At 36.5% G+C, this 14,182-nt stretch overlaps 4 protein-coding genes across 5 annotated transcripts; 2 read left to right on the top strand and 2 right to left on the bottom strand.

Annotated features, from left to right (window-relative positions):
- The first annotated feature begins 790 nt into the window (after nucleotides 1-790).
- LOC117128991 (non-specific lipid-transfer protein 2-like) lies at nucleotides 791-1,564 on the top strand. The gene has a single exon (XM_033282185.1). It carries the CDS (start codon nucleotides 1,030-1,032, stop codon nucleotides 1,321-1,323), a length of 294 nt encoding a protein of 97 aa, XP_033138076.1. The 5' UTR covers nucleotides 791-1,029; the 3' UTR covers nucleotides 1,324-1,564.
- Nucleotides 1,565-2,373: 809 nt separating this feature from the next.
- Nucleotides 2,374-5,946, bottom strand: LOC103838158 (F-box protein At1g11270). Its single transcript, XM_009114585.3, has 2 exons — nucleotides 3,740-5,946; nucleotides 2,374-3,599 (listed from the first exon to the last, which is right to left on the bottom strand). Exons 1-2 carry the CDS (start codon nucleotides 3,770-3,772, stop codon nucleotides 2,493-2,495), a joined length of 1,140 nt encoding a protein of 379 aa, XP_009112833.1. The 5' UTR covers nucleotides 3,773-5,946; the 3' UTR covers nucleotides 2,374-2,492.
- LOC103838475 lies at nucleotides 4,237-4,701 on the bottom strand. Its single transcript, XM_009114925.1, has one exon. The coding sequence runs from the start codon at nucleotides 4,699-4,701 to the stop codon at nucleotides 4,237-4,239; it is 465 nt and encodes a 154-aa protein (XP_009113173.1).
- A 2,044-nt stretch (nucleotides 5,947-7,990) lies between the features above and the next one.
- On the top strand, nucleotides 7,991-13,888 carry LOC103838149 (zinc finger protein BRUTUS). Of its 2 annotated transcripts, none has more exons than XM_033281612.1 (14): nucleotides 7,991-8,503; nucleotides 8,601-8,810; nucleotides 8,914-9,108; nucleotides 9,213-9,559; nucleotides 9,787-10,015; nucleotides 10,160-10,328; nucleotides 10,431-11,660; nucleotides 11,825-11,996; nucleotides 12,336-12,554; nucleotides 12,649-12,786; nucleotides 12,874-13,108; nucleotides 13,202-13,261; nucleotides 13,339-13,410; nucleotides 13,485-13,888. In XM_033281612.1, exons 1-14 carry the CDS (start codon nucleotides 8,195-8,197, stop codon nucleotides 13,623-13,625), a joined length of 3,726 nt encoding a protein of 1,241 aa, XP_033137503.1. In that variant the 5' UTR covers nucleotides 7,991-8,194; the 3' UTR covers nucleotides 13,626-13,888. The 2 variants fall into 2 exon arrangements, with proteins under 2 accessions (XP_033137503.1, XP_009112822.2); XM_009114574.3 differs by having other exon boundaries at nucleotides 7,993-8,503; nucleotides 9,195-9,559.
- Nucleotides 13,889-14,182: the final 294 nt, after the last annotated feature.

The following is a 14,182-nucleotide window of genomic DNA, read 5'->3' as shown; positions in this document are numbered from 1 at the left end:
AAGATTATTCACACGTATCCCCAAACGCACGCTTCTTCTCAATTCATCATTTTCACATGGACAAATTAATTGATTGTTGTTGTTGTTAATATATTGAATTGGTTATATACATATACGAATGCATTTTTCCATCATATATTGTTACTATCACAGTGTACGTGAGATTAATAGAAGTAATAATGACGTTAAAGGAGACGACGTCAAATATTGGGACGACGAGTACTATCACCGAAATTCTTTTTCGCCTCCCGTCTTCCTTCACATTTCGATCCCACCTTTTTGTATTTACTATAAGTTTTGATTGTGAAAATACTGATATATTTAGTCTTATCAGTCACTTGTTCTTCCTTTGGTCGACAATCAATATATAGAGATAAAGTAAGAGATGTATAGTTCAAAATTTTATATGTGTTTGATTTTATGATTTATAAGTTTCTAAATGCATTTTCCCACTTTGTAGTGCTAGGTTTCCACTTTTTCTTTTGACATCAGTGCTACGTTTCCACTTATAAATGAAAAGAACGGATAGATAAGTCAGGCACTAATACAACGAATAAATGTCTAAAACACAGACAACAAAAAAGATCATAGTATCGCAATATTTGAATACGTTTCCCCATTTTTAGCCATCACTCTTTATTCTTTAATGGGTTTCTTAAGTCGAATGACTGGCGAGAGTTCTTAATACACAAAAGATTGAAGTTTTTGATCAACCATTTGACACTAGAAACTATATATTAGGCTATAAATTATGTTATTCCAATGCTAATTAACTAAAATGATAAGACGCCGCACTATATGCAAGTGCACTAATAGACTAATATGTTTGAAAATTATGTTCATTAATCCATATTATTTAATTTCAAATTAGAAAATACTATAATAAAATAGAACAGTGTAACAAAAAAAAGCTTTAATTCACTTTCCCTCGCTATAAGAAAAGAGATGCACAAATAAAAAACCACAAACACCAGAACACACTTCCATAAACTCTCGCTGAAACCCAACATAAGAAGAAGAAGAAGAAACATGGAAATGATCAAGGCCAAATGGGTTTCCATTGTCGCCCTCGCGGCTATTTTCCTAGTAGTGATCCTAGTACCGGCGGCAGAAGCGGTGACGTGCTCGCCAATGCAGCTAAGCCCATGTGCATCGGCAATAACGTCGTCTTCTCAACCTTCAGCGTTGTGCTGCGCGAAGCTGAAGGAGCAGAAGCCATGCCTCTGTGGGTACATGAGAAACCGTAGCCTCCGTCGCTTTGTCAGCTCTCCCAACGCTCGTAAAGTCTCTAACCGCTGCAAGCTTCCCATCCCAAGGTGTTGAAAACTATATATATGTGTGTGTGTTTGAATCCTACTTTTGCTTTGTGTTTAAGGATGTTAATTATGATCATTAAGCAGTGTTATCCTTGAGAATAATAATGTGTGATGAACTGATGATGCTTGTATGCATCTTATTTCAACTTTTGTTTGCTGTCTTATTCTGGTTTTTGATCAGTGTAGAGGTGTTATAAGTATGATGATGTAATAACTGAGACTATGATATAAAATATATATTTCATAAACACAGAAGAATCACTGTTTGGAAGCGCTTCTACCAACATGAGTTCGGGTCTAAAGAGACCGAACTTGTCCACCAAAACCTTGGAATGTGCGATACATCTTTCAAGTGGAGCGAATGCTTCCATGAAAAGCTTTGTTCTGAGGGAGTTTATAATAAATATCCTTTTGCACCAATGGCTCGTAAGTCGTAAAGATAAATCGAGTAAACAATTCTTTAGCACTATCTCATACTCTTATCTATAATGAAATGGAATTGATCCCTATTATTATTTATATATATATATATATATATCTAGAGTATTATAGTCTTTTTACCTATTAAATGAAACATTTTGGTCATTTTCCTCCTTATAGTTTATTTTTACGATCAAAACTTGAAAATTGTCTATTTAGGAGAATTGCCATATTTTATTTGGTAGTAATAGTAATACATGTCTCTCCCTTGCTTCCATTAATGTGAATTTGTAAACCAAAAGCTTCTGTCATTAGTCTAAGAAGGCAAGACAGGAGATGTGGTTGTAGGTGGGTCCAGTATATAACTAACTAGTCTAGGACTGAATGTAACAAATCATAGCTGATGTGAGCTGGATAGAAAGCAGTTATATAAAAGATATCAGTTTGCAGGTTGTCTAAGGTGTGTAGAGTTTCTAGGGTGTGGTTGATTCTTTCATTAACAAGTCCCTGAATTGTTTGATTGATGTGTATAACAATTTTACAGCATTATATAAAAGCCATAAAAATGTGAGTGAAACTGCAATAGTGTGTTTCATATTAACAACGGTACAACATTATTATATGAAAGCCATAAAAATGTAAGTGAAACTGCAATAGTGTGTTTCATATTTAAATGTTTGGGTAACTTCTTACAAGAGAGAGGTATATAATAGAAAAATACAACAAGATGAGAGATGAGTTTAAATTAAAGAGAAATTAAGCAGAGAATAAACTTTCGAAATAATAAACAGAACCAGAGGGTGATTTAGGTGTGCAGAGTAAATCATAAGATCTGTAATGGAGATCATGTATGACCAGTGGGTCCATGGAAGCACGACCTTGAAGCAATAACTGACCCTTGTCCAGAATTGCAATTGGTAACAGGGGGGCGGCGAAGTCGCCAGTTGGGTTGAGATCAAAGGAACACAATGTGTTCCATGTCTTGTCGGAAGAATCGAACGACCATATTACTTGGGTGAGGTCTTTTTGCTCAGACAAGCACAAGCGGTTATGGAGGACGCACATGGTGATGTGGCGAGGGTCGGCAAAAGGGGCTTTACAGATGACTTGGAAAGTCTCGGTGTGAAGATCAAAAGATAGTAGCAAGGGTGGTTCAGACTCGGTTAACCAATAAAGCGAGCCATCTAAATGGACGGGTTTATGGTAAGCATTGATGGGATAAGGAGAAGCGGGGACAACGTACCTCCAAGCGTTGGTGCTAAAATCGAAAACTTCACAATAGGTAACAACAGCCTTGTCTGCTCCTCCAAGTACAAACCCGGATGAATTATACAACCAAACAGGCTTGAAAGTGCCACTTAACTTATCTCTACCGAATCCAAGGCTAGGCCATGGGAAGTCAGAACCCTCTCTCTTGAACCTCTGAATGAGGAGGCCTTGATAGTTGGAAAGAGGAAAACTCCGATGCCATCCAGTGGCAGGATTGCCCACGATACTGTCTACGTAGAGACAGTAGACGCATACTAGACCGTCACAACTACCAGCGCAGAACATGCCGCACGTGTAACTCACGTTCCAACCTATTCTTCTTCTTGATGCTGATGCTGCACTCAACACAACTTTTCGACCACGACCTTCGCGTCCCACAGGTCGATCATAGGAGAGACGCATGATGAGGACATCGGGACCACGTAATTGCCTGCGACGGATCAATTGTCGTTCCTTGAAACCTGGGGAATCGATTGTCAATTTCCACTTCTTCGATACAGATCTTAATCTCAACAGAGGCTTCACGGGCACACACTCCAGGATCACCTCTACCACATCGTGGGGTAGCAATTTCCACAAGCTTGTGTCTAGGTTCTAGTTTGATCAAACCCAAAAAAAAAAAACTCGTCGTGTCAGTTTTGTAACTGTGAATAATCCAATTTCATCGCATCAAAATCAGATCCCAGGATATATTATTATCAAAAACTAATTAAATAATAATAATAAAATAGTACCTCGGCCAATGATTGCTTCCTACTCCTCTTCATGCTATCTGTCCGAATCGGTGGTGGCTCTTTTCCAAACAATGTTTGTATCGATATGGCTGCTGTCCGGAGAGATACAGAGATCCCAATCTGAGTTTTTTTTTTTTAACTTCTAGCCACCTCTTAGGTATTTATTCTCTGTCTCTCTTCTCTCCTTTTGGATTTTGTACGGGCTTTGAGTCCATCTTATCTTAATTTTGCTTTGTCATTTTTCTATTTATTAAAAAAAAAACATAAAATCACAATATATGGAGTATTTGCATTTTATTTTCAATTTTTTTTGTCTACTCATCTTTATTCATTTAAAAAAAAATTGTTTATTTCTAGTCGTACATTGATAATCAAATTTTTTTTTTTGAATAAATGTTAAATTTATTCAAAAAAAACTTATTACATCAAGTGCATACTTCTTTACAATGTATCTTGCATTCTACATCTCAAAAAATAAATAAAATGCTAATTAAATTCTAGATAGAAACCAGAATTGCATGCTCCTCCATACCTCTAACTCCACTTCTACACACCAAATTGATTCTATTATGAATCCTTTTCTCTGCAACTCTTTTGAGAACTGGCAAAGGCATCATCTTATCACCATGCTTTAGCTTATTTCTTTCTCTCCACAAAGCATACAAGACAGCTTGAAATGCGTACCTGATACATAAAAGACTCTTCTTCTCCCTTGTCTTATCTGATATAATGGGAATGATCTCAGACAAGGTAGTGGTAAACAAATTGCACAGTAAGCCTTTAGCAATGAATTCCCACAGTTGAGCAGAGAATTTGCATTCAAAGAACAAATGACTTCTCGATTCCGGAGCATTGTTACAGAGAACACAAACATCATTACTCCCCGGATTCACTTCACCACTCTGTCCATAGTCGACATTCACACCATAAAAGCAAATTCCGGAGTCACTTGTGAAAACCATATACCTTGAGCCCAACTGCATAAAGTCTTTTTATCTCTCAGCTGATTCCAAGTTTCCTGAGTAGAGAACTCCTGCTTAAACTCGAATTTCTTCTCCACAAGCTTTTATCATTATTCCCTGAGTTCAGATTCCTCTTGATGATACTTAACTCCTTTTCAATCTCATTTAGAGCACCTAAATGATGCCTTCTTCTCCTTCGTACACTTAACACAGCCTCCTCTACTGTTGCATTCTTTTTTACCCCCATATCAATGATACCTCTAGCACCCAACAAGTCAAAGAGAACTCCTTTATCAGACCAATTATCGAACCATAATGAGGTGTGCCTCCCATTGCCTACTTCAATCTTATAAAAGAACTTTGCTACGCTTCTCAGCTTCAACATCTTATGCCACATCCAAGAACCCATTTGCATCTTAGAGTTAACTTCCCAGAAGCTTCTCCCATTTGATAATCGATTTTGTGCTGCGTAAGAGACAAAAGATAACCGATAATAAAAACTAAAAACCACATTGAATGAGAACCAAACGAAAACCAAAAATACAATCTGGAGTCGAACCAAAGCCAAACGTTCATGTCTAACATATTAATATTAATGAACAAATATATTAAAAGGTGAACAAATATATATATATATATATATATATATGTTAATAAATTTGTTAACAAAAAATAATTTCAAACTTTCAAAGCGAGGATACTAACATAATAGTAAGGTAATGATTCATACGATTGAATCACTGATTAGCAAACATAATGATTTCCAAGATAAAAATACGAATGAAATATTGAATTTGACTAAATTTCTGAAATATTGAATTTTCTTATTAAACATTTATAGTTTATCAAACAAGATTTGAAGTTACAAAAACTAGTTAAGAATTGGCTTTGAATATACAGAGTATTACAAGTTCAATTTTTTTGGTTTAATAAAATTTCAATTTTCTCTGCTATTTATCAAATTTACACACAAACCAGAAAAACGAGTTGTCTGTAAGCGAGACCGGTACTTAGGAGAGCCTTACGTAAGGTAAATAACTTTAACACTAACTTAAGACACGCGAAATTGCGTGGGATAAATGTTATATATAAAACTAATTTTTGTATATTATTATTTATTTGTATTCATTTACGTATTATATATATAATTAAATTAGAGTAAATACATAAATCAAATCAATACATCTTGTTTATTTACAATATTGTTTTGGTAAATAAATCAAAACAATCATTTTATTTATTTTATATGGTATATAACTAAATTTCAAAGACATAGACATAGATATATATTAAATTTTAATATAAATATTTATTATTGAGAAATCATACTCATATGATAAACACAAAATTTCTAATGTGTGATTTTTTGAATGAAAATCTCAAAATTAAAATATTAAAGTTTCATTACTTTTTCAATACAAATTTAGAAATTATATCATATTTAAGTATTTTTCTATGTTATATAGTGTAATTTTAAACTATATTAATATATAATATGAATGTCTAGTAAATGAGACTTCATATTGATACAATTTATGATCATTTGTATCTTCTTAACCATAAAAAAATTAAACCATTAATCACAAATTTTAGTGTGAGACATTTAACATTTTTAGTAATTTATTGTCATTTAAAAAATTCAAAATATAACATATAAGAAAAAATAATTCTTTTATTATATGATTAATGTGGTTGTTTAATATCTTTTAATAATCCCTTATATATTAAAAGAAACGCATTGTAATAAATGTATTCACACTATAATAGACACGTGGCAGCCTCACAATGATTTGATAATAAGTATGCTAACGCGTTCACACTATATTCATAAATATGTTCACACTATGTATTTTGCGTTTTTTTAATATAAAACTCACATACATGATTCCAATAAAACTCTGGATTTTTCCGTTCAAATAAAAATAGATAACGAATCAAAAGTCAAACTATATATATTATTTTTATTGTTTACGGATAAAGTTTAGCAAAATATTAATAAATTTTGATTCGATTCGTTATTCGTTTTGATTTGAATCAAACAAAATCTAGATATCCGTAACTCTACGAAACAAATAAAAAATATGGATATCCGTAACTCTACGAAACACATCAAATACTAAAATACAATAAAAAAAAACAAATCACAAATACCAATATTTTTAGGAACATATATCTAATTCGATCTGTTATATGCGTATATATACATATATGTAAAGAATTATATATAGACGTTATATATATTATACTTTATATCAATTTTGCAATATTTTTATGAATTAAATTTATTATATTAGGTACTAGAATTTAAAATTTAAATAATATTTTATTTTTGTAATAAAATGCTATTATTAAATGTTTCAATTATTTTTAAATTTTTATTTTATTTACGGATCAAATAGGATATTCTTCAAAATTCTAAAACATTTTGGAAATCCGAGTCACCAAATATCTAGGTGGCTAAAAATCGAATCGACGCGAATGCTTCCAAATATTCAGATATTCGATATCTGCACACCCCTATTTACGGATACAATTTTATTTTTTTTATATGAAAAATGACTAATGTCAAGGCCTTTTTTATTTAAAATTAATTTTAATTTTATCTTTCATGTATTATTTTGAACAAAAATATCATTTAATATTAATTAACAATATCTTTATATATTTGTCAACTATTTTTATATACTTTTTACATACACATACATGTGCACCTTGATATGAACATCTTGTAACTAAGTATTCACCACAACTGAAATATCTAATTTTTTTGAAAGTTGAAATATTTTTTCTTAATACTTCTTTCACTATCGACCAAATTCTAGTGTAATGATTTATCTTAATGATTTGATTGCGTTTTTTTTTCGTTTCTGTTTTTTTGGTGTTGTCGATTAGTTTACTTTCTGTACTTCTGCTTCTCGTCTCCATTGTAATTGTGCCACAAACTGAAAATGGTAAATATACTTAACATTTTTTACCAAAAAAAAAGGCCGAACATTATCAATCTATTCTGAGCAAATGCCTAGTCAAAATCGACATAAGCACCTCCTCATCATAACATAAAAGTCCCTTATTCTGGCGGACGAGGCCCGTTATCGTAGGTACGCTCACACGCGTCGAGACGTAATCGGTCACGTGCCAACTTGGACTGGTCTCGTCAGCATCCGACGTGGCGATAGTAACGGCCACGTGCAACAAAACCTTGTATAGAGAACACCCACCCAATCCCCAAGCACTTTTTATTCAATTTTTAAACCGTATCCTTGTATAAATACTTCAACGATCGTATAGATTTACAGTTAAAAATATTTATCAGATTATTAACGATAATAAAACAAAAAAAAAGAAAAATCGCCTCGACCTTTCCTTCTCATCGTCTCCGTTGAACCAGATAATTAATTCTATGGCGAAACCATCCCAGATTTGAAAAATCGACGATCGTTGAAGGAGACTTGAGTGGTGGAGATTCGTCGACGAACACCAGAGAGAGAGAGAAATGGCGACGCCTTTACCGGATTTTGAGGCGACGAGAGCTTCTTCGTCGTCATCAACCACGGTCATCTCGAGCTCCGTACCTTCTTCCTCTCGTCCCCCTGCGGCGAATTCGTTCTCGGAGGACGCGGAAGAGATTTCTCCGATCCTGTTTTTCCTCTTCTTCCACAAAGCCGTCTGCAGCGAGCTCGAATCGCTTCATAGGTTGGCGTTGGAGTTCGCCACGGGGCACCACGTCGATCTCCGGCTGCTTCGTGAACGGTACCGGTTCTTGAGATCGATCTATAAGCATCACTGCAATGCTGAGGATGAGGTAATGCGATAAGATTGCCTCTTAGCAAATGATTGAATGTATTGATTAATTGCTGTTTTGTGACTTTCTTGATTCTATGAGTGCAACGTATGTGTAGGTGATCTTTTCAGCTCTTGACATACGCGTGAAGAACGTAGCGCAGACGTATTCTCTTGAACACAAGGGTGAGAGCACTCTTTTTGATCATCTCTTTGAGCTGCTGAATCCTTCCACGGAGATTGATGAAAGTTATCGAAGGGAGTTGGCGAGCAGTACTGGAGCGCTTCAGACTTCTGTTAGCCAGCATTTAGCGAAAGAACAGAAGCAGGTAACATTTTTGTTTGATGCTTTATGTTAACGTAGAGCATATATATAGGATAAAGGAATTGGCCTTTGTTAAAATTAGTGTTTCTCTTTTTGCTTGTCGACAGGTGTTCCCGTTGCTTATTGAGAAGTTTAAGCATGAGGAGCAAGCTTACATAGTCTGGCGGTTTCTCTGCAGCATTCCTGTGAATATGCTTGCCGTGTTTCTTCCATGGCTCGCTTGCTCCATTTCAGTTGATGAAAGCAAGGAGATGCAGACGTGCCTAAGCAAGATAGTTCCAGACGAGAAGCTCCTTCAGCAGGTAAATTTTTGAACTAAAGATCGGTCTTTATAAGATGAAAGAGTTTTGGAGTTGTTGTTTGATGTTTTTTTCTTTCTTTCTTGGAGGTTATTTTCACCTGGTTGGGAAGGAAAAGCGATACTGCGGCTTCATGTCGCATAGAAGATTCTCTGTTCCAGTGCTGTATAGATTCTTCTAGCAGCATGCTTCCTTGCGAAACTAGTAGAGCACAGTGCGCATGTGAGGGAACCAAGGTCGGGAAGAGAAAGTACCAAGAGCTTACCAGTCATGATTCTTTTGATACCCAGATGCACCCAATTGATGAGATAAAGCTTTGGCACAAGGCAATGAACAAGGAGATGAAAGAAATAGCCGATGAGGCTAGGAGGATTCAGCTGTCTGGAGATTTTTCGGATTTATCTGCATTTGATGAACGCTTGCAATATATTGCTGAAGTATGCATCTTCCACAGGTATTTGTTGCATCCTTTTATATACAATGAAAACTGAATATCTTCAGTTAGCATCTGGATCTTGTTCATATTTTATTTTCTCATGTTTGAGCAAGTTTGTGCATGAGATTGTTATATCATTATCTGTGTTGTCTCAAATTTTCATATCGATATAATTTTCCATTTTCTGGCAGAGATTTGAATGTCATGGGTCTATTTCTGGGACGATAAATGTTTTGTTGTTGTAGTCTTGCAGAGGACAAGATCATATTTCCAGCAGTAGATGGTGAGTTTTCATTTTCCGAGGAGCACGATGAAGAAGAAAACCAGTTTAACGAGTTTCGATGCTTAATTGAAAATATCAAGAGTGCTGGAGCCACTTCTACTTCCGCTGCTGAATTTTACACCAAGTTGTCCTCACATGCTGATCAAATTATGGAAACCATTCAAAGACACTTCCACAACGAGGAAATTCAGGTGATCTTTTGCTTTAAGTTTTGTGACATATAATTTTGTAAACAAGTGATAGTATGAAAGTTCGGCAGAAGATCAGTTGATACCGTAGGGTATAAGATCCAAGATGCCAGTTTAGGATGTCAGCTAACTTCATAATGTTTGCAGGTGCTACCCCTTGCTCGAAAGAACTTCACCTTTAAGCGTCAACAAGAACTTCTCTACCAAAGCCTGTGTATAATGCCCTTGAGATTAATTGAACGTGTTTTGCCATGGCTGGCGGCATCTTTAACAGAAGATGAAGCTAAGAATTTTCTGAAGAACTTGCAAGCTGGAGGTACAATCTGTTGTTTTCATTTTCTGATGGAGATTTAACCTTTTAGAAAATTATTAGCTACTCACTGTTTTACATGATTACATGGTTTGGTTGTGGACTCAGCACCTAAATCGGATGCTGCTCTCGTTACTCTTTTCTCTGGGTGGGCATGCAAAGGACGCAAGGCCGGGGAATGCTTGTCTCCTAACGGGAATGGTTTATGCCCTGTTAAAACATTAAGCAACAGTGAAGTCTACCTTCAGTCATGTAATGCATCTGTGTCGATGCCATGCTCGAGTAGGAGTATAGAATCGTGTTGCCAGCAGCAGGACAAAAGGCCAGCCAAGCGAACTGTTGTATCGTCTAGTGAAAACAATGCCACCCCTCACTCGTCAGAAGGCGCAAATGGGTCCAATCCATCTGGAAATGGTAGGTCATGCTGTGTTCCGGATCTCGGAGTTAACAGTGATTGTCTGGGACTTGGTTCTCTTCCAGCAGCTAAAGCTATGAGATCTTCTTCGCTAAGCTCTGCTGCACCCGCTCTTGACTCCAGCCTCTTTGGTTGTGAAATAGATAGTAACAGCTTTGGTACTGGAAATGCGGAGCGGCCGGTTGCTACAATATTCGCGTTTCACAAGGCCATAAGCAAAGATCTGGAGTTTCTTGATGTTGAATCTGGAAAGCTCATTGATTGCGATGAAACGTTCATTCGTCAATTTATGGGTCGGTTTCACCTACTCTGGGGTTATTACAAAGCTCATAGTAGTGCCGAAGATGATATCCTATTCCCAGCTTTGGAGTCGAAGGAGGCCCTTCACAATGTCAGTCACTCTTACACGCTCGACCATAAACAGGAGGAGAAGCTGTTTGAAGATATTTACAGTGTTCTTACGGAACTTTCTATGCTTCATGAGAAGTTACAAAGTGATTCTATGATGGGGGGCGTAACTCAGACTGAAACTGTTCATACTGATACTGATAGCGGTGACTGCAAGAAGAAGTACAACGAACTGGCTACAAAGCTACAAGGGATGTGCAAATCCATTAAGATCACGTTGGATCAGCATATTTTCTTGGAGGAATTGGAGCTCTGGCCTCTATTTGACGAACATTTCTCCATTCAAGAGCAAGACAAGATTGTGGGTCGTATAATCGGGACAACGGGTGCTGAAGTTCTTCAATCTATGTTACCATGGGTGACGTCCGCCCTTTCTGAAGATGAACAAAATAGAATGATGGATACCTGGAAGCAGGCAACCAAGAACACAATGTTTGATGAATGGCTCAACGAATGCTGGAAAGGATCACCCGACTCATCCTCAGGGGAAACATCCAAACGTAGTCGACAGAGAGGTAAAAGCAATTGCCTAAATAGTTTCACCAACTTAACATCTAGCTTGTTTAATGTAGACCTTGGATGTTTTTGCATTGGACTTCATAACTCATACTTTGGCTGGTTACTGTAGTTTCTCTCTGGTAAATTTGTTTTGCTTATGTCAAATTTATTTTTCATATAGATAATGATCATCAAGAAATCGTGGACCAAACTGGTCAACTTTTTAAGCCGGGGTGGAAAGATATTTTCCGCATGAATCAGAACGAACTAGAGGCTGAAATCAGGAAGGTTTATCAGGATACAACACTTGATCCAAGGAGAAAAGATTACCTAGTACAAAATTGGAGAACCAGGTCAGATTCCTTTCACTTATTCCCTGCATGGATCCTTTATCCCACATTTTCATGCGTACCTGAATCTTAGAGCCCCAAATCGTTAATTTTCCCCTGTGTATTAGTTGAAAAAAAAACTTACAAAATCGAAGAGTATACGAGGGTGCTCCGCTCCTTTTCAATTTTCCAATTCGAAACGACCCGTGTATTTATTGATATATATGTGTGTGTGTCGTGTCTCCTTGATTGAACAATAGAAAATTTATAATCTCATTTACATCTCCCTCATACCTGGATGGCTGGATCCTTTTCTATAGAAGAACATTCATTTTGAAAACTGATTGTTGGTGCTTTTATCAGTCGATGGATAGCGGCTCAGCAAAAGTTGCCTAAAGAAACGGAAACTGCATTGAATGGTGATGTTGCGCTTGGATGTTCCCCCTCTTTTCGAGATCCCGAGAAACAGATATATGGATGCGAGCATTACAAGCGTAACTGCAAGCTTCGGGCCGTATGTTGTGATCAGCTGTTCACTTGTAGGTTTTGCCATGACAAAGTAAGCGACCACTCCATGGACAGGTAAAATCTTATGCCGATCTCCCCTGCTTAAGTTGAAACTCTCTCTTAGTTTTTCTTTCTCACTGATATGATTTATATTTGGAACACATTTCAGAAAATTGGTGACGGAAATGCTTTGCATGCGGTGCCTCAAGGTTCAACCTGTTGGCCCCATTTGCACAACGCCTTCATGCGATGGATTCCCAATGGCAAAGCACTATTGCAGTATTTGCAAACTTTTCGATGATGAAAGGTAAGCTTAACCCAACAGATTGATGCATATAATAATTAATTGCAACATTCGGGTTTGTCAGCAATTCGAACAATTATCTACCTTCAGGGCTGTTTACCACTGTCCATTCTGCAACCTTTGCCGTGTCGGTGAGGGACTGGGAATAGATTATTTTCATTGCATGACATGTAACTGTTGCCTGGGGATGAAGTTAGTAAACCACAAGTGCCTCGAGAAAAGCCTTGAGACAAATTGCCCCATTTGCTGCGAGTTTCTTTTCACATCAAGTGAAACAGTCAGAGCTTTACCATGTGGTCACTACATGCACTCAGCTTGCTTCCAGGTTTGGCCATCTCTCTCTCTGTTTTCTGACTAAACGTGAGTTTACCTCTTTCATCGCCTTAAATCAAAACACTGTTTCTGTGATATCTTTCAGGCTTACACTTGCAGCCACTACACATGTCCAATCTGTGGAAAAACATTAGGAGATATGGGGGTAAGATAATCCCCGTCCCTCAGAGTAATCTGCAAATAACATCATTCACTTAACTATTTATTTTATGAACTCCACAGGTTTACTTCGGTATGCTTGATGCATTGTTAGCTGCAGAAGAACTTCCAGAAGAATACAAAGATCGCTGTCAGGTGAGAAACACTAATTCTTTTGACTCTGGTCTTATTCATTTGATGACACACTCTCACACACACACATGTCTCAGGACATTCTATGTAATGACTGTCAACGAAAAGGAACGACACAGTTCCATTGGTTGTACCATAAATGCGGAAGCTGCGGTTCTTACAACACCCGTGTGATCAGATCAGAAACAGCCGCCCCAGACTGCCCAACCTCATCTTGAAAACAATGTGAGAGGTTCTTCACTCGTTTCACTTTTGCTTGTTCTGTTGGTTTTCACTTTCTGTTCTGCACAACACTGTGAAGAGGTTTATCCGTTGATAGAATTTTTATTTGTATAGTCTCTGAGATATTAAAGATTTTGAAGAGTCTAATGTTAGGTTACCACCATACATTTTGTCTTTTCTTTCTTGCATATGCTGAGACTTTCTTTGTAGAGTGTAAATAGTTACAATTTTTTATGTAAAAACTTTTTATGTCCCCTTATATAACTTATCCATTAGTTCTTAAATTTCCACGGGGTAAAATTTCTGAGAGCTTGTAAAAAGAGATGTTGGGGAGAATACGTTATATCCTTCGACCATTCATATTTCTCAGCGTCTACTACTAAAACCCACAAATTAAAACATCTACTTTGTCTAATAACTCTCTCAGACCCATCTGACAAAATGGCACCTAGATTACAAAAGTTGGATCACATTCTTAGACCATATCCTGACCTTTGTTGATAAATCTAAACTTTTCAAACCTAACATGTAAGCAATGAATGTATTACATAAA

This window comes from Brassica rapa, chromosome A01 (genome assembly GCF_000309985.2).
Source record: "Brassica rapa cultivar Chiifu-401-42 chromosome A01, CAAS_Brap_v3.01, whole genome shotgun sequence".
NCBI classification, from domain to species: Eukaryota; Viridiplantae; Streptophyta; class Magnoliopsida; order Brassicales; family Brassicaceae; genus Brassica; species Brassica rapa.
Note: the sequence above shows the minus strand (reverse complement) of the source record. Positions and strands in the feature narration are given on the sequence as shown.

Coding starts and splice junctions, on each gene's coding strand:
- LOC117128991 (XM_033282185.1), top strand. CDS start 1,030: ATGGAAATGATCAAGGCCAAATGGGTTTCCATTGTCGCCCTCGCGGCT.
- LOC103838158 (XM_009114585.3), bottom strand. CDS start 3,772: ATGAAGAGGAGTAGGAAGCAATCATTGGCCGAG. Junction 3,600..3,739: donor GGAAGCAATCATTGGCCGAG/GTACTATTTTAT, acceptor TGATCAAACTAG/AACCTAGACACAAGCTTGTG.
- LOC103838475 (XM_009114925.1), bottom strand. CDS start 4,701: ATGGTTTTCACAAGTGACTCCGGAATTTGCTTTTATGGTGTGAATGTC.
- LOC103838149 (XM_009114574.3), top strand. CDS start 8,195: ATGGCGACGCCTTTACCGGATTTTGAGGCGACGAGAGCTTCTTCGTCG. Junction 8,811..8,913: donor TAGCGAAAGAACAGAAGCAG/GTAACATTTTTG, acceptor GCTTGTCGACAG/GTGTTCCCGTTGCTTATTGA. Junction 12,555..12,648: donor AGCGACCACTCCATGGACAG/GTAAAATCTTAT, acceptor AACACATTTCAG/AAAATTGGTGACGGAAATGC.